The sequence below is a fragment of the Oncorhynchus nerka genome, linkage group LG12, assembly GCF_034236695.1.
Source record: "Oncorhynchus nerka isolate Pitt River linkage group LG12, Oner_Uvic_2.0, whole genome shotgun sequence".
In the NCBI taxonomy this organism is placed as follows: domain Eukaryota; kingdom Metazoa; phylum Chordata; class Actinopteri; order Salmoniformes; family Salmonidae; genus Oncorhynchus; species Oncorhynchus nerka.
Genome location: NC_088407.1, coordinates 70997533 through 71018317, shown reverse-complemented (window position 1 = coordinate 71018317; position 20785 = coordinate 70997533). Strand labels below are relative to the sequence as shown.

At 43.8% G+C, this 20785-nt stretch overlaps 2 protein-coding genes across 4 annotated transcripts in view; one reads left to right on the top strand and one right to left on the bottom strand.

Moving 5' to 3' along the window:
- Positions 1-93: 93 nt before the first annotated feature.
- On the bottom strand, positions 94-4876 carry adprs (ADP-ribosylserine hydrolase). The gene is made up of 6 exons (XM_029675788.2): positions 4432-4876; positions 4057-4153; positions 3749-3956; positions 3313-3506; positions 826-929; positions 94-639 (listed from the first exon to the last, which is right to left on the bottom strand). Exons 1-6 carry the CDS (start codon positions 4616-4618, stop codon positions 284-286), a joined length of 1146 nt encoding a protein of 381 aa, XP_029531648.1. The 5' UTR covers positions 4619-4876; the 3' UTR covers positions 94-283.
- A 463-nt stretch (positions 4877-5339) lies between these two features.
- si:ch211-266o15.1 (zinc finger MYM-type protein 4) overlaps positions 5340-20785 on the top strand; it is a 30921-nt gene continuing 15475 nt past the window's right edge. Inside the window, exons 1-9 of one of the 3 annotated variants that reach the window (XM_065025776.1) lie at positions 5340-5843; positions 6368-6848; positions 6995-7099; positions 7252-7301; positions 7412-7576; positions 7704-7767; positions 19163-19475; positions 19632-19809; positions 19956-20168. In XM_065025776.1, coding sequence (XP_064881848.1) covers positions 5808-5843; positions 6368-6848; positions 6995-7099; positions 7252-7301; positions 7412-7576; positions 7704-7767; positions 19163-19475; positions 19632-19809; positions 19956-20168 — 1605 coding nt within the window. In that variant the 5' untranslated portion in view covers positions 5340-5807. The remainder of the gene's footprint in view (positions 5844-6367; positions 6849-6994; positions 7100-7251; positions 7302-7411; positions 7577-7703; positions 7768-19162; positions 19476-19631; positions 19810-19955; positions 20169-20785) is intronic. The other 2 variants (XM_029675787.2, XM_065025777.1) reach the window with 2 other exon arrangements.

Below are 20785 nucleotides of genomic sequence, written 5' to 3'. Positions count from 1 at the left end.
CACCTACCTCAGAGTATTGAATTACAAGGGATTTCAGTGTCTTGCACCTCCCAGTACATTCTCAGTAACACACACACAAATACATCATAAAGCTTCTGACATTAAAAACTGTTTATTAAATACTTTTCTCCATCAAAAAGATGACATACAGTAACTCATGTTAAATCCATAATGGGGGTTTTCATGACAGACTAATTTGTTCAACAGATGACAGAAGAAGGACCACAGAATAAGATGATGTATGAAATAGCTATCAATGCATGTTTATCTCTGTCAAAGTCATTTATTGGTTGGGGGGGTCATGTGCTGCTGTGTGTGGCTGACTGTCGGTCCCAGAGTCTCCCTCAGCTGGTGCCTGGTGGTACAGAGTGTGTAGGCGCTCAGCATTTATATCAGCATCCTCTGCCCCTTCACAACACCGCTGCCAGATTTGGGGGATAGCATCGATTCCATAGTGTGCCCCTGCAATGGCCCCCGCCATGCAGGCAATGGTGTCTGTGTCTCCCCCCAAGGCCAGACTGTACGCCATTGTCCTCTCCAGGCCACCATAGCGCTCAGGCAGACCCTCCCGGGGTTCCAGGCAGTGCAGCACACAGAAGATGGCAGTAGGGACAGAATGCAGGGCTGCAATGCCATTGCCTGAGTACAAACACAGAAAGAAGTACATATTTAGAGTGAACTAAAATTGCTAGTCTATCATACTAGCTAGTGATAAGTGATAAACTAGTAAATTATATTCCAAGACGAGTAGGGAATAACAAAATCCTAGAGGGATAATGGCACCATTGAATGTAGATTGTATTTACCCCATAAGTCAATACTGACCTAACTCAGATATGACCTCTTCAATGCTGACACTGTTGTTCCTTTCCATCAGGTCCTTGACTCTGTGCAGTCGATCACAGAATGGGAACTCTGACTCGCTGAAGCTGGAGATGCAAAACAGAACAAGACGAAAGAAAAGTTGAGAACCAAAAACTCTCCTCCGTGCAACGGTTATTTCTTCAAGCACCCTAGAAAAGGCGTACCCTTATGTTTGAATTCATCATTGGGCGATTCCACGACAGGATAGCCCAGAGTCCACTCAGGAAATTTGACGTGTTTGTTTATTGTTTCACACAATGTCTAAAAATAAGCCAAATCAAAAAATGGGGTATTAATAATATTTTTAATTGTTGAATAAATTAATGTAAAAAAAAAAGTATAATATATATAAATAATTTAGACACTCCATATTTTAGAGCACACAAAAAGCAGTATAATGACACCAAGATGTAGCATGTACAGTTCACAGATCATAGGGTCTTACAGGAAGCACGTATAGGTCTACCAAGTGCCTAAAATTGCCACTTTCATCATGACATTCTCAAAAATAGTCTATGATACAAATGTAAAAAGCATGTCAAACATATTTTCTCCCAATTAAGTTTCTATGTGAGATTTGCCAACATTCTGAGATACCCCCCCAAAAAATTTGCCACGCCTGACGTGGAAACAGACCGACCATTTATTTGGATTTATTTTTTACCTCAATTTAACTAGGCAAATCAGTTAAGAACAAATTCTTATTTACAATGACGGCCTACCAAAAGGCCTCCTGCGGGGACGGGGGCTGGGATTAAAAATATAGGACAAAACACACATCACGACATCATTCTCTAATAACTCTATTACTCATGTTTACAAGTACAGTACCAGTCAAAAGTTTGGACACACATACTCATTCCAGGGTTTTTCTTTATTTTTTACTATTATCTACATTGTAGAATAATAGTGAAGACATCAAAACTATGAAATAACAAATATGGAATCATGTGTAACCAAAAAAAGTGTTTTATATTTCAGATTCTTCAAAGTAGCCTCCCTTTGCCTTGATGAAAGCTTTGCACACTCTTGGAATTCTCTCAACCAGCTTCATGAGGTAGTCAATTAACACATGTGCCTTCTTAAAAAGTTAAATTTGTGGAATTTCTTTCCTTCTTAATGCGTTTGAGCCAATCAGTTGTGCTGTGACAAGGTAGGGTTGGTATACATAAGATAGCCCTATTTGGTAAAAGACAGAGTCCATATTATGAGAGAATGCCAAGAGTGTGCAAAGCTGTCATCAAGGCAAAGGGTGGCTATTTGAATATATTTTGATTTGTAAAAAAAAAATTTTTTAAAGGTTACTACATGATTCCATGTGTTATTTAATAGTTGATGTCTTCACTATTATTCTACAATGTAGAAAATAGTACAAATAAAGAATAACCCTTAAATGAGGTGTTCTAAAACTTATGACCGCTAGTGTATATTCCCGCTACCAGTCACTGTTCAGCCCTGTTTACATTTATATCCTACTACCAGTCATGTTTTACGTATAAACCTACCTCAACCGTAAGGCATAAATATCATACCCCCCAAAAAATGCTAACCTCCCGTTATTGTAATGGTGAGAGGTTAACACGTCTTGGGGGTATGATATTTGTGCGTCTACAACTTTATCACTCATCATTATTCACAATTAATTCAGGACTATCTGTAATCATGGTAGCATCCTCATTAACGTAAAAGTGTTTTGAAACATATTGTATTCTTATTTACAATAAGAGACTCATAAATGACACAATGCCTTATTTGACCTAAGATAAACAATTTAAAGGCAATGCTACTAAATACTAATTGAGTGTGTGTAAACTTCTGACCCACTGGGAATGTGACGAAAGAAATAAAAGCTGAAATAAATCACTCTACTATTATTTTGACATTTCACATTCTTAAAATAATGTGGTGATCCTAATTAAAAATCAGCCGTTTCCAGCTACAATAGTCATTTACAACATTAACAATGTCCTGTATTTCTGATCAATTTGATGTTATTTTAAATGGACAAAAAAATGTGCTTCCTTCAAAAAACAAGGCCATTTCTAAGTGACCCCAAACTTTTGAACGTTAGTGTAAGTGAATTTGTCCCAATACTGTTGGACCCCTAAAAAAAGGGGGGGACTTCGTACAAAAAGAGCTGTAATTTCTAAAACGTTCTACCCGATAAGGATGAAAATACCCTGAAGCTGACAGTCTGCACTTTAACCTCAGTCATCATATCATTTCAAATCCAAAGTGCTGGAGTACAGAGCCAAAACAACAACAAAACATTGTCACTGTCCCAATACTTTTAGAGCTCACTGTATATTATTATTACTACTAAGATCACTGCATTGTTGGGAAAGAGCTCTCAAGGTAAGAATTTCACTGTACTGTTTTCACTGGTTGTATCCTTTGCACTTGGTAAATTAACGTAAACTCTTTTTTACTATCTGTTTAAATACTTACACTCTTGAGTCACTGCGAGCAGCATCTTCTGCTTCCACCGCCTCCATCTCTGAGATGAGTTTGTTGATAAACGTAGGCCTATGTGGCAGTTCCAAACCCCCCTGTAAAGAAAGGTGGACCGCGAGGGCCTGGAGCACTGCTCCATTGTAACCCAGAGAACAGGAGTGGGTCAGCATCGCACCAAGCCTGGAGTACTGGGAGCAGAGAGGGAGAGAAATAGGAGATACAGAGAGAGCGAGAGCAGAGAAAGAGAGAGAGGATTTAAGTATGGCAGTGCCCAGCTAAATGAAGTCAAATTGGAATGGTTGTTAGGGTGACAGTAGCCTTATATCCTCCTCAAACAGCAAATCTGTTGAGTTTCTAGCTGGTTTTCTAGGACGGCCAGTAATGGTAGCCATTGTAGCCACTCGCCTCCACCACACATTCTATCACTAACCCTCCTGATGTCAACTTGGTTACTGAAAGCCAGCGCAAAAGGTGCAGCCCTCATCGCACCACCATTCCCAAAGGAGCCGTGGCCACTGAACTGAGCCCGAGCCGGCTGAAAGACATCATTAAGGTGTGGAGATGCAAGCTTCCTCAACACCTGGATCACACCTGCCCCGTACCCCCGCCCTGGAGAATGGCTGTATTCCTTTGCAAACCTGCAGAGAAAAAGCACCCCAACATAATATTTACATTTTATAGATACTTAATACTACTGAAACTGTAATACACAGACAGACCCCTAACTGTCTACTTTACCTGCGTGCCATGTCTTGCTCATCGAACCCTGCCCTGGTCAGCAGAGACTGGACAACACAGCGCGTCATGGCAGTGTCATCACTGTACTGCAGAATACCTGGACACACACAGATGATGATGATGATATGATAGTGTGGTGGTGGGTGTCTGATATTAGGCTTAGAGGCACATTCACAGAAGACTGCTATAAATGTGTAGCCATTTCCCATTAAATATAGGTTAATGTTGCATTGAGCAATCCACATATTTTATAGGGATTAGGATTAAGCGAGGAGGGGGGCTGAGGTAGATGCATGGTGATACATGTGAGTATTTGTACTGAAAACACATTGGTCTCTTGTTTTTCAATATGAATAGTGATCGATCTTGTCTCACCATCGCCGCGACTCTCATCCTCCAATCCGTTCAAATGCTGCAATACACGGTCCATGGGCACCTCCTCTGCACCTTCAAATTCTCCACCAACGCAGTCTCCCAGCACCGCAGCAACCAGCGCACCGCGGAACCGAGACAAAGAGGCTGGTCCTCCCGCTCCCCCTGACCGCACCGCCGTCATGGCCATGTTGTAACTTGTGAATGACTTTTGCTTGCTAAATTATCTATACCCCCCTCTCTGTACAAGCGATTGATCTCCAGTTCGCTGACGATAGCTAGAACAAATCAACAACAATGTCGAGTCTCCTTTCCTGCTTCCTGTTGACGTTTCGTTGACTATTTGACCTATGAGAAACGTTGAGCGTTGCAGCTGGGAATAAACGATTTAGCTAGAACAATATCTAACCCAAGATCGTTCATCTGTGTCGTTTTCAATGGTATAAAATTAAGCATAGTGGGCAGAACAAGCAAGGAGGTGGGCACGAACAATCTAGATCCTATTGGTGAGTTCTAGCATATTTGCATATTTTCGTTAGGGAACGCCTTCTCTGTGAAGTGCGCGTGTGTAATAACTAAATTCACCCGTGTACTCTTTGTGAACAACGTCACGTCTACAAAGCTTAATGCATTCTATTCGTAACACAGTTTAGTTGTGTGAAAAGAAAATTGTATTGAGATCGGGGTTTTCTTCGATTAGAAAATGTCGGCCCAGATCCATATCGCTATATTACTGCCAGCCACTTGGCTTCCCCTCTTCACCATATTTGGGGAGTGGACATTTCAACCGGATGCTTCAGGTTTGTATATCCGGTGTGAAAATCTGTCTTCTTGTTTTTTCTGTAATATTACCCATCAATCTAGATTTAATTTCGACCTGCAACGTCAATGCTAAACTACCTAGTAGGGTACTGGACTAATACAAATAAACGGGATTTTAGCTTGGAAAACTAAATAAAGTGTCCAGATTGGCTATCTAGCCATAGAATGGAGTACGAATTCAGATAATATGTACCATGTTTATCTACTGATTGGTTACATTTTAATGTATTGCTTTATTGAATCAAATTACCAGACCATAAACAGAGTATGCGCAAAGCTATGGCGCTTTACGGTACAGCCATACCAGCAGAAAGGGAGAGTTCGATGTGCATGCAACTTCCCATTGAAAAGCTAGCTAGCAGTCAATAACATATATTAGAATGCCCCCTCCATGAAAATGATTTCAGACACATCCTGCAAATAATAATCTACCTCGTGCACAGTCGCTTTTGCACTGTCTCTAACAATAACATTGTGAAACAGTGTATCCTAGCTAGCTAGCGTTAGCGGCAAAGCCAAAGGAAACTCCCCCGAGAAGAACAGCGCGCAACAAAAACATGGCGGAGTCAGAGGAGGCTAAACAAAAATCTCAGGTGAAAATATATAAACGAATAATTAAGACATTATCTTATTAACTAGTTAGCCATCTGTTTCTGTTCAGCCGTGTTACAGCCAGCATCATATATGTCCCTCTTCAACTGCATTAGTAGCTAGCTAAACGTTACAGTCGAGCTAACGTTAGCTAGCTAACTATTTAGCTAGCTAACGTAGCAGTGCTCGTAGAACAATCAACCCTCGTATCAAAAGTACGTTATGAGATTGTATTACTGTGTAAGTGTACAACGGTCTATGTCAAGAGGTCCGAAACTTTATGACAGACAGTCCATAACCGCAGATCAGGGTCGCTGTTGCAAGCAAGGGCCACTACGGCTGTGTACCTACTACAGTAACTGTTCAGAGGTATGGTCCCTCATGGCACAAGCAGTAGTGTGCTTGTTCTGTATGCAATGTGGTTTCTGGTTCAAACCCCAGTCAGAACATTCCCCCTCAATATGCTGCACTATTAATACTATAGGAACAAAGTGGTAACTTAAACTGGTTGTCTCCCTCCCCACAGCATGAACTCCGGCTGTCCAAGGCTTTTGATGAGGCGGTGAAGCTCTCAGCCCCCATGGCTGGTGAGTCCCAGAGGCAGCACACTCCCCTCTCAACCAGATCTCTCTGGAGCAGCATCACAACCGGACCAGTCTTTGATGCACCAGAACCAGCCGGACGGCCTGACATCGACCATGATTTTAGCAGTGATGATGAGGGGCATGTATTCCCTCACATCTCTCACCCTACCAGTGCCACCTTCTCCCTGGCTGGTCTGGGGGTGGTCGAGCAAGAAGACGAGCTGGATGGGGTTCCTGTGTTTGGGGTAGATGAGGAGGAGGAGGAGTGGAACATAGCACTGCCCAAGATGGCACTGGGTGATGTGGAGTCTGACAGAGAGTCAGCCGGACGACCTGACACACAACATGCAGAGACTCAGGATGATGATCAAAATGCGACTGACAGATTCCTTGATGCAGTTTCACTTTCCAAAGTTAGAACAAGTGAGAATGAAACCATGATGTCTAACCTGAGTTGTCCTGTGATGTACCTCCTCAAGCATTTCTTACTTCTCAACATAACTTTTAAATTTCTTACTACTTAGGCCTAATTATTGTGCAATGATTAACAACAGTCATTCTTTTGACAGCTTCTGAGGAGGCTAGTCAAACTGCTGAGTACAGACTAACCATACAAGGAGAAAGTCATCTTTCAACTAACCACTCTCTGTCCCCTTTACCAGAGAACAGCTTGGGTAAGACTGCAAGCAACCTTGTCCCGCTAGTTATAACTCATTTTAATAAAAAACATTCATTTGATAGTTTTTCCGCTTCATGCACATGCTATGCACACTATTAGAGCTGTGATGATGATTCCATTAAATTGCTTTTTCTCCATTTCTGTCAGATGAAGGAAGTCTGAATCGGTCTACGGCTGGGGGATCCAGCCGTCAAGAGGTCTGTTACTGTATGACTTAAGTATACAGGTAGTGTAAATGCTTTTATGAACATTACATTTTTTTTGTCTCCTTCATTTATCCATTTCGTCCCTTTTACCTGACCTCCAGAGGTCAGAGAATGTTTTCCAGAACCCAGCAATGGGGAACAGAGAAGACCCCCCCATCTCTCCCCTCATGAACATCAAGGATGAGCCCATAGATGAAGGATATGACTGTGCCCTTCTACCCTCAACACGGAATATCAAGGAGGAACTGGACAACACAACTCCTGAGGTCAGCCAATGCTCCCATGCCCTGTCTTCAATTAATCTTCCCCCAGCTTTCACACACTTGATTGGATGGTTCTGTGATACTGTGTTTTATTATTATTATACAGACTGCTCTGTGTTGTATGTTACAGGAGGAGCTGAGAATCAGTTCTGTCTTTTCCGTTGGAGGAGGAAACTCCTATGGCTCTCCCACTGGTGAGAGAATCAGCATATTACAGTGCCTTTAGAAAGTATTCATACCCCTTGACTTATTCCACATTTTGTTGTGTTACAGCCTGAATTCAAAATTGATTAAATAGATTTTTCTCTCACTTATCTACACATAATACCCCATAATGACAAATTAAAAACTATATATTTTTGTAGAATTTTTGCTATTACTCTCTAAATTGAGCTCACGTGCATCCAATTTCCTTCGACCATCCTTGAGATGTCATTACGACTTGAAGTCCACCTGTGGCCAATTCAATTGTTTGGACATGATTTAGAAAGCAACACACCTGTCTATAAGGTCCCACAGTTGACAGTGCATGTCAGAGCAGAAACTATACCATGAAGTCCAAGGAACTGTCCGTTGATCTCAGAGAGAGAATCGTGGTGAGGTATATGTCTGGGGAAGGGTTTAAAACCATTTTGAGTGTTGAAAGTTTCCAAGAGCACAGTGGTCTCCATAATTTGGAAATTGAAATAATGTGGAACCCCCCAGACTCTGCTAAGAGCTGGCTGTCTGACCAAACTGGGCAAGAAAGACCTTGGTGAGGGAGGTGACCAATAATTGAATGAACACTCTGACAGAGCTACATAATTCCTTGGCTGAGATGGGAGAACATTTACATTTTACATTTAAGTCATTTAGCAGACGCTCTTATCCAGAGCGACTTACAAATTGGTGCGTTCACCTTATGACATCCAGTGGAACAGCCACTTTACAATAGTGCATCTAAGTCTTTTAAGGGGGGGGGGGTGAGAAGGATTACTTTATCCTATCCTAGGTATTTCTTAAAGAGGTGGGGTTTCAGGTGTCTCCGGAAGGTGGTGATTGACTCCGCTGTCCTGGCGTCGTGAGGGAGTTTGTTCCACCATTGGGGGCCAGAGCAGCGAACAGTTTTGACTGGGCTGAGCGGGAACTGTACTTCCTCAGTGGTAGGGAGGCGAGCAGGCCAGAGGTGGATGAACGCAGTGCCCTTGTTTGGGTGTAGGGCCTGATCAGAGCCTGGAGGTACTGAGGTGCCGTTCCCCTCACAGCTCCGTAGGCAAGCACCATGGTCTTGTAGCGGATGCGAGCTTCAACTGGAAGCCAGTGGAGGGAGCGGAGGAGCGGGGTGACGTGAGAGAACTTGGGAAGGTTGAACACCAGACGGGCTGCGGCGTTCTGGATGAGTTGTAGGGGTTTAATGGCACAGGCAGGGAGCCCAGCCAACAGCGAGTTGCAGTAATCCAGACGGGAGATGACAAGTGCCTGGATTAGGACCTGCGCCGCTTCCTGTGTGAGGCAGGGTCGTACTCTGCGGATGTTGTAGAGCATGAACCTACAGGAACGGGCCACCGCCTTGATGTTAGTTGAGAACGACAGGGTGTTGTCCAGGATCACGCCAAGGTTCTTAGCGCTCTGGGAGGAGGACACAATGGAGTTGTCAACCGTGATGGCGAGATCATGGAACGGGCAGTCCTTCCCCGGGAGGAAGAGCAGCTCCGTCTTGCCGAGGTTCAGCTTGAGGTGGTGATCCGTCATCCACACTGATATGTCTGCCAGACATGCAGAGATGCGATTCGCCACCTGGTCATCAGAAGGGGGAAAGGAGAAGATTAATTGTGTGTCGTCTGCATAGCAATGATAGGAGAGACCATGTGAGTTTATGACAGAGCCAAGTGACTTTGTGTATAGCGAGAATAGGAGAGGGCCTAGAACAGAGCCCTGGGGGACGCCAGTGGTGAGAGCGCATGGTGAGGAGACAGATTCTCGCCACGCCACCTGGTAGGAGCGACCTGTCAGGTAGGACGCAATCCAAGCGTGGGCCGCGCCGGAGATGCCCAACTCGGAGAGGGTGGAGAGGAGGATCTGATGGTTCACAGTATCGAAGGCAGCCGATAGGTCTAGAAGGATGAGAGCAGAGGAGAGAGAGTTAGCTTTAGCAGTGCGGAGCGCCTCCGTGATACAGAGAAGAGCAGTCTCAGTTGAATGACTAGTCTTGAAACCTGACTGATTTGGATCAAGAAGGTCATTCTGAGAGAGATAGCGGGAGAGCTGGCCAAGGACGGCACGTTCAAGAGTTTTGGAGAGAAAAGAAAGAAGGGATACTGGTCTGTAGTTGTTGACATCGGAGGGATCGAGTGTAGGTTTTTTCAGAAGGGGGTGCAACTCTCGCTCTCTTGAAGACTGAAGGGACGTAGCCAGCGGTCAGGGATGAGTTGATGAGCGAGGTGAGGTAAGGGAGAAGGTCTCCGGAAATGGTCTGGAGAAGAGAGGAGGGGATAGGGTCAAGCGGGCAGGTTGTTGGGCGGCCGGCCGTCACAAGACGCGAGATTTCATCTGGAGAGAGAGGGGAGAAAGAGGTCAGAGCACAGGGTAGGGCAGTGTGAGCAGAACCAGCGGTGTCGTTTGACTTAGCAAACGAGGATCGGATGTCGTCGACCTTCTTTTCAAAATGGTTGACGAAGTCATCTGCAGAGAGGGAGGAGGGGGGGGGGAGGAGGATTCAGGAGGGAGGAGAAGGTGGCAAAAAGCTTCGTAGGGTTAGAGGCAGATGCTTGGAATTTAGAGTGGAAGAAAGTGGCTTTAGCAGCAGAGACAGAAGAGGAAAATGTAGAGAGGAGGGAGTGAAAGGATGCCAGGTCCGCAGGGAGGCGAGTTTTCCTCCATTTCCGCTCGGCTGCCCGGAGCCTTGTTCTGTGAGCTCGCAATGAGTCGTCGAGCCACGGAGCGGGAGGGGAGGACCGAGCCGGCCTGGAGGATAGGGGACATAGAGAGTCAAAGGATGCAGAAAGGGAGGAGAGGAGGGTTGAGGAGGCAGAATCAGGAGATAGGTTGGAGAAGGTTTGAGCAGAGGGAAGAGATGATAGGATGGAAGAGGAGAGAGTAGCGGGGGAGAGAGCGAAGGTTGGGACGGCGCGATACCATCCGAGTAGGGGCAGTGTGGGAAGTGTTGGATGAGAGCGAGAGGGAAAAGGATACAAGGTAGTGGTCGGAGACTTGGAGGGGAGTTGCAATGAGGTTAGTGGAAGAACAGCATCTAGTAAAGATGAGATCGAGCGTATTGCCTGCCTTGTGAGTAGGGGGGGAAGGTGAGAGGGTGAGGTCAAAAGAGGAGAGGAGTGGAAAGAAGGAGGCAGAGAGGAATGAGTCAAAGGTAGACGTGGGGAGGTTAAAGTCGCCCAGAACTGTGAGAGGTGAGCCATCCTCAGGAAAGGAGCTTATCAAGGCATCAAGCTCATTGATGAACTCTCCGAGGAACCTGGAGGGCGATAAATGATAAGGATGTTAAGCTTGAAAGGGCTGGTAACTGTGACAGCATGGAATTCAAAGGAGGCGATAGACAGATGGGTAAGGCGAGAAAGAGAGAATGACCACTTGGGAGAGATGAGGATCCCGGTGCCACCACCCCGCTGACCAGAAGCTCTCGGGGTGTGCGAGAACACGTGGGCGGACGAAGAGAGAGCAGTAGGAGTAGCAGTGTTATCTGTGGTGATCCATGTTTCCGTCAGTGCCAAGAAGTCGAGGGACTGGAGGGAGGCATAGGCTGAGATGAACTCTGCCTTGTTGGCCGCAGATCGGCAGTTCCAGAGGCTACCGGAGACCTGGAACTCCACGTGGGTCGTGCGCGCTGGGACCACCAGATTAGGGTGGCCGCGGCCACGCGGTGTGGAGCGTTTGTATGGTCTGTGCAGAGAGGAGAGAACAGGGATAGACAGACACATAGTTGACAGGCTACAGAAGAGGCTACGCTAATGCAAGGGAGATTGGAATGACAAGTGGACTACACGTCTCGAATGTTCAGAGAGTTAAGCTTACGTAGCAAGCTTATTGACTAAAATGATACAGTACTGCTGAAGTAGGCTAGCTGGCAGTGGCTGCGTTGTTGACTTTGTAGGCTAGCTGGCAGTGGCTACAGTGCTGCTATTCGGGGGCTAGCTGGCTAGCTAGCAGAGTTGATTACGTTACGTTGCGTTAAAAGAACGACAATAGCTGGCTAGCTAACCTAGAAAATCGCTCTAGACTACACAATTATCTTTGATACAAAGACGGCTATGTAGCTAGCTATGTAGCTAGCTACGATCAAACAAATCAAACCGTTGTACTGTAATGAAATGAAATGAAAATGTGATACTACCTGTGGAGCGAAGCGGAATGCGACCGGGTTGTTGAGTGAGGAAGTTATATTCCTGCTGGGGGGTAACTGCTGGGATACCACTAACAGTAACCATAGAAGAAGTTATGACTTCCTTGAACAAGGTCTACTTGCGTTTGATTTTGTGTAATAAGACGGTACAAACAGAAGACGTTTTCTTTATTTTTGTGGTCTAGCATGACTGTGCTGTGACTGTGGTCAGCATTGCAGGTGCTTCATGTAGTTGGCAGTAGTGAAATTGATTTTGATTGTGATAATGATGGGATCAACCTTTTACAGCTGTTGTAAGTAGGAAAAGAGAAACAGAAGGGATCATGATGGAGGTCTGAATACTGCTGGGGAATTGAGTGGTGTTGAAATTAGGCTCTAGAACAGGACACTATACTGTAGAAGAGCGCTACAAAATGTTTTTCCCCTGAACCATCAAACTAAAACATTAAGAGAATGATAGGGGTGTTTAAGGACGCCAAAGTTTTTGATATTTGGCAAATTATTGATTTATGCAAATGGTAAAATGATACAGGAGAAAATTCTGACCCTTAATGAGGATCGGGTGAAATGCTATATCCCGGTGCTAAGGCCAAATGGGGGTAACTGCTGGGATACCACTAACAGTAACCATAGAAGAAGTTATGACTTTCTTGAAAGGTGGGAAAGTAACTGAAGCAAAAAGGATGTTGAGCGAAAAGTGGCAGTCGAGTGTATCCCACAATGGTACTGTTAAACTTTGAAGGGATATTGCCTATCGGAGTACAAATCCAATTTAAAAAATCTAATAAAATGTTATTTGTCACATGCGCCGAATACATCAGGTATAGAGACCTTACAGTGAAATGCTTACTTACAAGCCCTTAATGCAGTTTTAAGAAAAAAGTGTTAAAGTATTTACTCAAATAAACTGAAGTAAAAATAACAATTAAGTAGCGAGGCTATATACAGGGGGTACCGGTACAGAGTCAATGTGCGGTGGCACCGGTTAGTCGAGGTAATATGTACATGTAGGTAGAGGTAAAGTGACTATGCATGGATAATAAACTTAGGAGTAGTGTAAAAATGGGGTCTGGGTAGCCATTTGATTAGCTGTTCAGGAGTCTTATGGCTTGGGGGTAGGAGCTGCTACCGCTTGCCGTGCGGTAGCAGAGATAACAGTCTATGACAAGGATGGCTGGAGGCTTTCACAGTTTTTTTGGGCCTTCCTCTGACACTGCCTGGTATAGAGGTCCTGGAGGGCAGGAAGCTTGGCCCAAGTGATGTACTAAGCCCTTTCTGGTTAAATAAAGGTTAAATATATATTTTTAAATTAAATCCATCTGGCCCTGCGGCCTTGTGAATGTTGACCTGTTTAAAGGTCTTGCTCACATCGGCTACAGAGAGCGTGATCACACAGTCGTCCGGAACAGCTGATGCTCTCATGCATGTTTCAGTTTTGCTTCCCTCGATGTAAGCATAGAGGTTATTTATGTCTGGTAGGTTCGTGTCACTGGGCTGCTCGTGGCTGTGCTTCCCTTTGTAGTCCATAATAGTTTGCAAGCCTTGCCACGACGAGCGTCGGAGCCGGTGCTAGGAATGCTAAGTTACCGTGTCAGAGAATATGTGCCAGCTCCACTTCAGTGCTTTTATGCCAAATGACAGAGCATATTGCCATTGTGTACAAAGGTTATATTAGATGTGCAAGGTGGGGTGGGGATGAAGTGTACGGAAATGTATATCTGATACTAAATTAAATGATGCAACTGTGAGCGCGTAGTGCAGCATACTGGTGATGTGAAGTACAATACAAGCCATGGAAGCGCAGAGGTACCAAGTAACGAATAATGTATCCCTTGTGGAGGCTGTTTGGAAAATGAACAAGCCTTTTGATCTAAATGCTCTGCTTCCAGTACATTAGCAGTCAGTGGTGGCTGCTTCTAGGATGCCCATAGCACCGAAGGGGTCCATGGCACCTCGGACTAGTGTCAATGTGACACGCGAGCATAAATACATGGTAACAGAGAAATCCAGGGTTGTAAATCGTATAGACTTCATAGCTTTCTTGTGTAGAGCAATCAACATCGGCCATATGAAAAAGAGCAGGACTGCACAAATAATGAAAGTAGTGAAGGCATTCCAAGAAATACTGAACATTACTGAAGTTTCAGTACCCTTGATACATCAGATGATCAGGAACAGAATAAATTGTTGTATTATGTGTTTTATCATCTTCCTTCAATGGAATGCTAGAAGCTTTATTGCTAATTGATTTAGAGATTAAACCTGATGTGATATGTCTTCAAGAGACGTGGCTTAGACCACATCTTTATTTTATTATTCCTGGTTATTGTTCAATCAGATCTTGATAGAACAACTAGTCTTGCGTATTGTAATATACAGTATCTGTTCCACCTGAATATGAATGTGTGATGGTGGAAGTCTACAGTACAGGTACATATTAAGCTTTTCAATTTCTACAGTCCTTGTTGACAACTATCAGTAGCGATGCTTGATGAATTATCAGGATGCTTGGGTTCTAGAGAGATATGATGTGGTGACTTTAATACACATTAGTTTGTGGATGCACACATACAGATGTTAATTGTGTGATTGTCGAAGATATGAGGATAGTAAGAGCATTAGTATGTCTTAACGATGGATGTGGTACAAGAATAGATGGTGTCAGAGGGGTTACATCCTGCCTGGACCTCACACTGGATTCTAACTCTATTGCAGCAATGTGTGAGTGTAATGGATGATTCTACTGTTGGGAGTGGCCATTTCCCAGTTTGATGTACCATGAATTGTGATGTCACTATTCCAGATAAGGCACCATTCAGAATATGGGGCTTTCCTAAAGCGGACTGGGAAACGTTTGGAGAACATTGTTTAAACTCTGTTGCAGAGTTGTCTCTAGAGAGACCTGTTGATGCTGCCTAGAGGCAATCTCTTATTTTGAATGCAGCGAACTTACATATACCAGTGAGTGAAGTGGGTAAGGAAAGAAGGGTGGTTCCTTTGTGGACTGAAAATGTGTAAGTCGCTCTGGATAAGAGCGTCTGCTAAATGACTTAAATGTAATGTAAATGTAAGAGTGCTCTGCGGCTATTTGAGGAACGAAATAGGGCCTACAGAGTATTACGTAAGATTTTGACTCCTGAAAATCTGGTTAATTTCCAAAGAAGAGAGCTTTACTGTATAGGGTCGTTAAGTCTTCCAAGAGAAATGCATGGAGACGGGTAAGTTCTACAATAGGCAGGGGTACAGAACTGGAAGATGTTTGGTCCATGTTGAAGAAGATGACTGGAAGAAGCAAAAGTACTCGAATTCCTGTTTTGGTTGATGGTGATAATCTCTGTATCAGATTAAGAAAAGGCTAACCTGTTGGGGAAGACATTTGCTAATGTACAGTCGTGGCCAAAAGTTTTGAGAATGACACAAATATGAATTTTCACAAGGTCTGCTGCCTCAGGTTGTATGATGGCAATTTGCATATACTCCAGAATGTTATGAAGAGTGATCAGATGAATTGCAATTAATTGCAAAGTCCATCTTTGCCATGCAAATGAACTGAATCCCCAAAAAATATTTCCACTGCATTTCAGCCCTGCCACAAAAGGACCAGCTGACATCATGTCAGTGATTCTCTCGTTGACACGGATGAGAGTGTTGACGAGGACAAGGCTGGAGATTACTCTGTCATGCTGATTGAATAACAGACTGAAAGCTTCAAAGGGAGGGTGGTGCTTGGAATCATTGTTCTTCCTCTGTCAACCATGGTTACCTGCAAGGAAACACGTGCCATCATCATTGCTTTGCATAAAAAGGGCTTCACAGGCAAGGATATTGCTGCCAGTAAGATTGCACCTAAATCGACCATTTATCGGATAATCAAGAACTTCAAGGAGAGCAGTTCAATTGTTGTGAAGAAGGCTTCAGGGCACCCAAGAAAGTCCAGCAAGCGCCAGGACCGTCTCCTAAAGTTGATTCAGCTGCGGCATCAGGGCACCACCAGTACAGAGCTTGCTCAGGAATGGCAGCAGGCAGGTGTGAGTGCATCTGCACGCACAGTGAGGCAAAGACTTTTGGAGGATGGCCTGGTGTCAAGACAAGGTGAGCGCTACCATCAGTCCTGTGTCATGCCAACAGTACAGTATCCTTCTCAGTCAAGGGACTGGGCTCACTTACAGTTTTGCCTAAGAACACAGCCATGAATAAAGAATGTTACCGACACATCCTCCCGGAGCAACTTCTCCCAACCATCCAGGAACATTTTGGTGACGAACAATGCCTGTTCCAGCATGATAGAGCACCTAACTAAGTGGCTTGGGGAACAAAACATTGATATTTTGGGTCCATGGCCAGGAAACTCCCCAGACCTTAATCCCATTGAGAGCTTGTGGTCAATCCTCAAGAGGCGGGTGGTACAAACAAAAACCCACAAATGCTGACAAACTCAAAGCATTGATGATGCAAGAATGGGCTGCCATCAGTCAGGATGTGGCCCAGAAGTTAATTGACAGCATGCCAGGGCGGATTGCAGAGGTCTTGAAAAAGAAGGGTCAACACTGCAAATATTGACTCTTTGCATCAACTTCATGTAATTGTCAATAAAAGCCTTTGATGCTTATGAAATTCTTGTAATTATACTTCAGTATTCCATAGTAACATCTGTCAAAAATATCTAAACACACTGAAGCAGCACACTTTGTGGAAATTCATATTTGTGTCATTCTCAAAATGTTTTGCCCACGACTACATAGTGGAGTTACTTTGAACACAGTCGTGAGATTTTAACGCTCATATTAATGTCTATAAGAAGAGGGATGTTGTTGACTCTTTGGATGCTGATTACATTGCATGGGATGCGATTAGCCCTAATAGGCTGTGGATGGACCGCCCCGGTCATAATAAATTGTGTTATGCAGTGTTTAAGCATCTTCTTTATGGGGTCATAAAGATTCTCCTGGGATTATTTAATAAGATCTGGAGTCAAGGGGTTATACCTCCTGGATGGAAATGCGCCGTTTACCTTATTAGAGACCAATAGCACTGACCTTTAACCTATGTAAACGGATGAAAAAGATTTTCAACGGACTGTCTTATTTCTTTGAACACAAATGTCAAAGTGGATTCCATAAAGGTAGATCTACCTTGGAGGCATTAGTAAAGGTGATCAATGAAGTGGGAACAAACTCTGGTCATCAAATAAGTCATGGCTACTGTCTTTTTGACATTGAAAAGGCATACAACACTATGTGGAGAAAAGGCCTTCTGATTAACATGGAAAGACAGGGTATTGGTGGGGGGGGTTATATAAATGGGTTCTGGTCTTCTTATTTAGCCGTTCTTTTCAAGTTAAAATAGGATCCAATTTATCTGATTATGGAGTTGATAATTGTATTCCTCAAGGCATTTCTGTCAGTCCTATTCTGTTCAACATTATGATCAACAATGTGTTTACGACTGTGGTTGGAGCATTGGGGCTTCCCTATATGCTGACAATGGAGCTATGTCGAAGAGGGGAAGGTATGTCTCGTGATCAAATTGATTCAACAAGCTATACTAAACAAAAATATAAACGTAGCGTGTTGGTCCCATGTTTCATGAGCTAAAATAAAAGATCCCCGTAATTTACATTAGCATAAAACGCTTATTTCTCAAATTGAGTGCACATTTTTTTTATGTCCATGTTGGTGAGCATTTATCCTTTGCCAAGATAATCCATCCACCTTACAGGTGTGGCATATCAAGAATCTGATTAAACAGCATCATTACACAGGTGCACCTTATGCTGGGGACAATAAAAGGCCACTCTAACATGTGCAGTTTTGTCACACAACGCCACTGATGTCTCAAGTTTTGAGGGAGCGTGCAGTTGGCATGCTGACTGCAGGAATGCCCTCCAGAGCTGTTGCCAGCTAATTTAATGTTAATTTATTTACCATAAGCCACCTCCAGCTTCGTTTTAGAGAATTTGGCAGTATGTTCCAACTGGCCTCACAACTGCAGACCACGTGCAACCACGCCAGTCCAGGATCTCCACAACTGGCTTTTTTGGGATCGTCTGAATCCAGCCACCCACCCATCCAGCCACTGATGAAACTGGGTTTGCACAACCAAATAATTTCTGCACAAACTGTCACAAACCATCTCAGGAAAGTGTGATCTTCACGGATGACAAGATCCTGAGGCCTATAGTCGTGCCATTCATCTGCCGCCATCACCTCATGTTTCAGCAAGATAATGCACAGCCCCATGTCGCACGATCTGTACACAATGCCTGGAAACTGAAAATGTCCCAGTTCTTCCATGGCCTGCATACTCCCCACACGTCACCCATTGACCATGTCCGGGATGCTCTTGATCGATGTGTGCGACAGCATGTTCCAGTTCCAGTTTTTTAAGGTATCTGTGACAAACCAATGTATAGCTGTATTCCCAGTCATGTGAAATCCATAGTTTAGGACCTAATGAATTTATTTCAATTGACTGATTTCCTTAGCTATAACTATAAGCTATAACTCAGTAACATTTTTGAAATTGTTGCATGTTGTGTTTTATATTTTTGTTCAGTTGGCTGTTTAAAGATGGTTGATTGACTGGGGATTCAAATGATCAGTGCAGAAGTCTTTGCTGTATGTTCTTCTCAAAGAAGAAAGTTGCTGATAATTAACTGTTTTTGTATGGACATCCTATTGGTAGGGTTTCTACGTTCAAATATTTGGGTCTATTGTTCAATGAGAGAGAGACATGGAAAGATCATAAATGTTGAAACAAAGTGTTAGAAGGCGGTGAATCTTATGCTCTCTGGTTATGGTAGAAGCTTTTATATATTTTTTTTACCAATATTTACAGATGGTTCCAATAAGCAGGCATTTACATTCCTCAATTTGATGTGGAGATACAGTACTTGTGTCATGTTGTTTAATCTCTTACATACAGTACCAGTCAAATGTTTGGACACACCTACTCATTCAAGGGTTTTTCATTATTTTTTCTATTTTCTACATTGTAGAATGTAGAAAATAGTGCCAAGTGTGCAAAAAACAATATCATGTGTGCAAAGCTGTCATCAAGGCAAAGGGTGGCTACTTTGAAGAATCTGAAATTTAAAATACATTTTGATTTATTTAACACTTACACTTTTAATGTAGAAAATAGTCAAATAAAGAAAAACCCTGGAATGAGTAGGTGTGTCCAAACTTTTGACTGGTACTGTATATATTCACAATAAAATAAATAGGTGCTTGATTCTGCCCTGTCTCCTTCAGGCTCTATGGTAGCCTCCCAGAACACAACCTCCATATTTGGACCAGGAAGAAGTGTAGTTCCACAGGGGCCAACAATGACCCTCAGGAGCCTGGCTCCAGTGCCCCAGCCACCCCAGCCCCAACCCCAAGCCCCCAGCAGCTCCAACCCAGCCAACGCAGTGCGTGTGTCCTGCTCAGGCTGCTCTAAGATCCTGCTGCGCGGTCAGACTGCCTTCCAACGGAAAGGATCCACCCAGCTCTTCTGCTCCACCGTCTGCCTCACTGGGTTCACCCTGCCTGCCATCAAACTGAGAACCTGTTACCAGTGCCTCAAGTGAGTCACTCAGCCACTGTCATCCAAGTCCCAGCTGAACTGTGGTGGTGCTCCAAATAACATTTTATTTTTTTGTCTTCCCCATTACTGTAAAATTCTCTTAACTTTATTGCTGTTTCTAACTATTTATTTATTCTGTATAACTCATATCTTCAGGGAGATCGAGGACCCCAAAGATGTGATCAGTGTCATTACAGACAATAACCTGAAGGATTTCTGTAGCCAATTCTGCCTCTCCGTGTTCAACCGCAGGAGGAAACCAGGGCCTCTCTCCAAGCCTTCTGTCCAAGAGCCTGCCACCCTGAGGTGCAGTATGTGCAAGAAAAGCAACACGGTAAGGGACATGACAGACAACCACTGGTTCGACTAGTTCACTTCTAGTTCTAACTCAATCGCAGGTGAGGTTACATGAGGAAATGTTTTATTTGACTTGATAATTTTGCCTGATTTGATCATTCTCCATCCACCTCTCTCTCTCAGATTCAGCACGAGGTGACTCACCAGGGCTCCTTGCACAAACTGTGCAGTGATGAGTGCTTCATGCGCTTCCGCTCCTCCCACAACCTGGTCATAAACGTCTGTGAGAGCTGTGGCGAGTACTGCGCCAGTGCTGACAGGAACTGCCGGAGACTTCGAGTAGAGGGCGTCACCATAAAGTTCTGTAGTCCTACCTGCATTAGCACTTATAAGCAGGTAAGCACGTACAGTCAAGTAGTACACACAGACGGTTCTCCATAGAAACCGTACTCCACTTTTGAAAACTGTCTAGCCTTGGTCATATGGTCTTCTATCACAGTGGTTCCTAAACTGTGGGGCACCGGGGTCGGCTGAGTTCCCAAAAAAAGGAACTCAGTTCGGCTTTAAACTTACTGTTGAAAGTTGTAATAGTGGAACACACATTAGGTACTGCATTATCAGTTCCTCTTGTCATGTTAGTTATTGAATACCTTAGAGTGCTGTTTACAACTAGCCCATTTCAGCTAATGTTTTTTTATTTAGTCTTTTTTTATCCCATATATATTATTGTAACTTTTTTTGTCACTCAAATAGCACATGAATACACATTAGACGTGGCAAAATGTTTACAATTGCAAGAAATGATTTTAAACTCCTAAATTTGCTTTGCAACCCATGACAAAATGTGTAGAATTGCAGGAAATAAGCTTTAACCCAAAATTCTCTCCACCAACAAGAGGGGTTGAACAGTTTGTCATGAACAGTGCTTGTGCCCATAGAAATAGACATGGCATGGGTGCGCGCGGGGGGAGGGGGTGTTCCCTAAAGTTGGAAGGGGGCCCAGAGTGAAAAGG

What these genes read in the sequence shown, in the direction of transcription:
- adprs (XM_029675788.2), bottom strand. Translation starts at nt 4,618, where the DNA reads ATGGCCATGACGGCGGTGCGGTCAGGGGGAGCGGGAGGACCAGCCTCT. An exon ending in ACCAAGTTGACATCAGGAGG is followed by an intron (nt 3,507 to 3,748) that starts GTTAGTGATAGA and finishes CTCTGCTCCCAG; the next exon opens with TACTCCAGGCTTGGTGCGAT. An exon ending in GCTCGCAGTGACTCAAGAGT is followed by an intron (nt 930 to 3,312) that starts GTAAGTATTTAA and finishes TTGCATCTCCAG; the next exon opens with CTTCAGCGAGTCAGAGTTCC.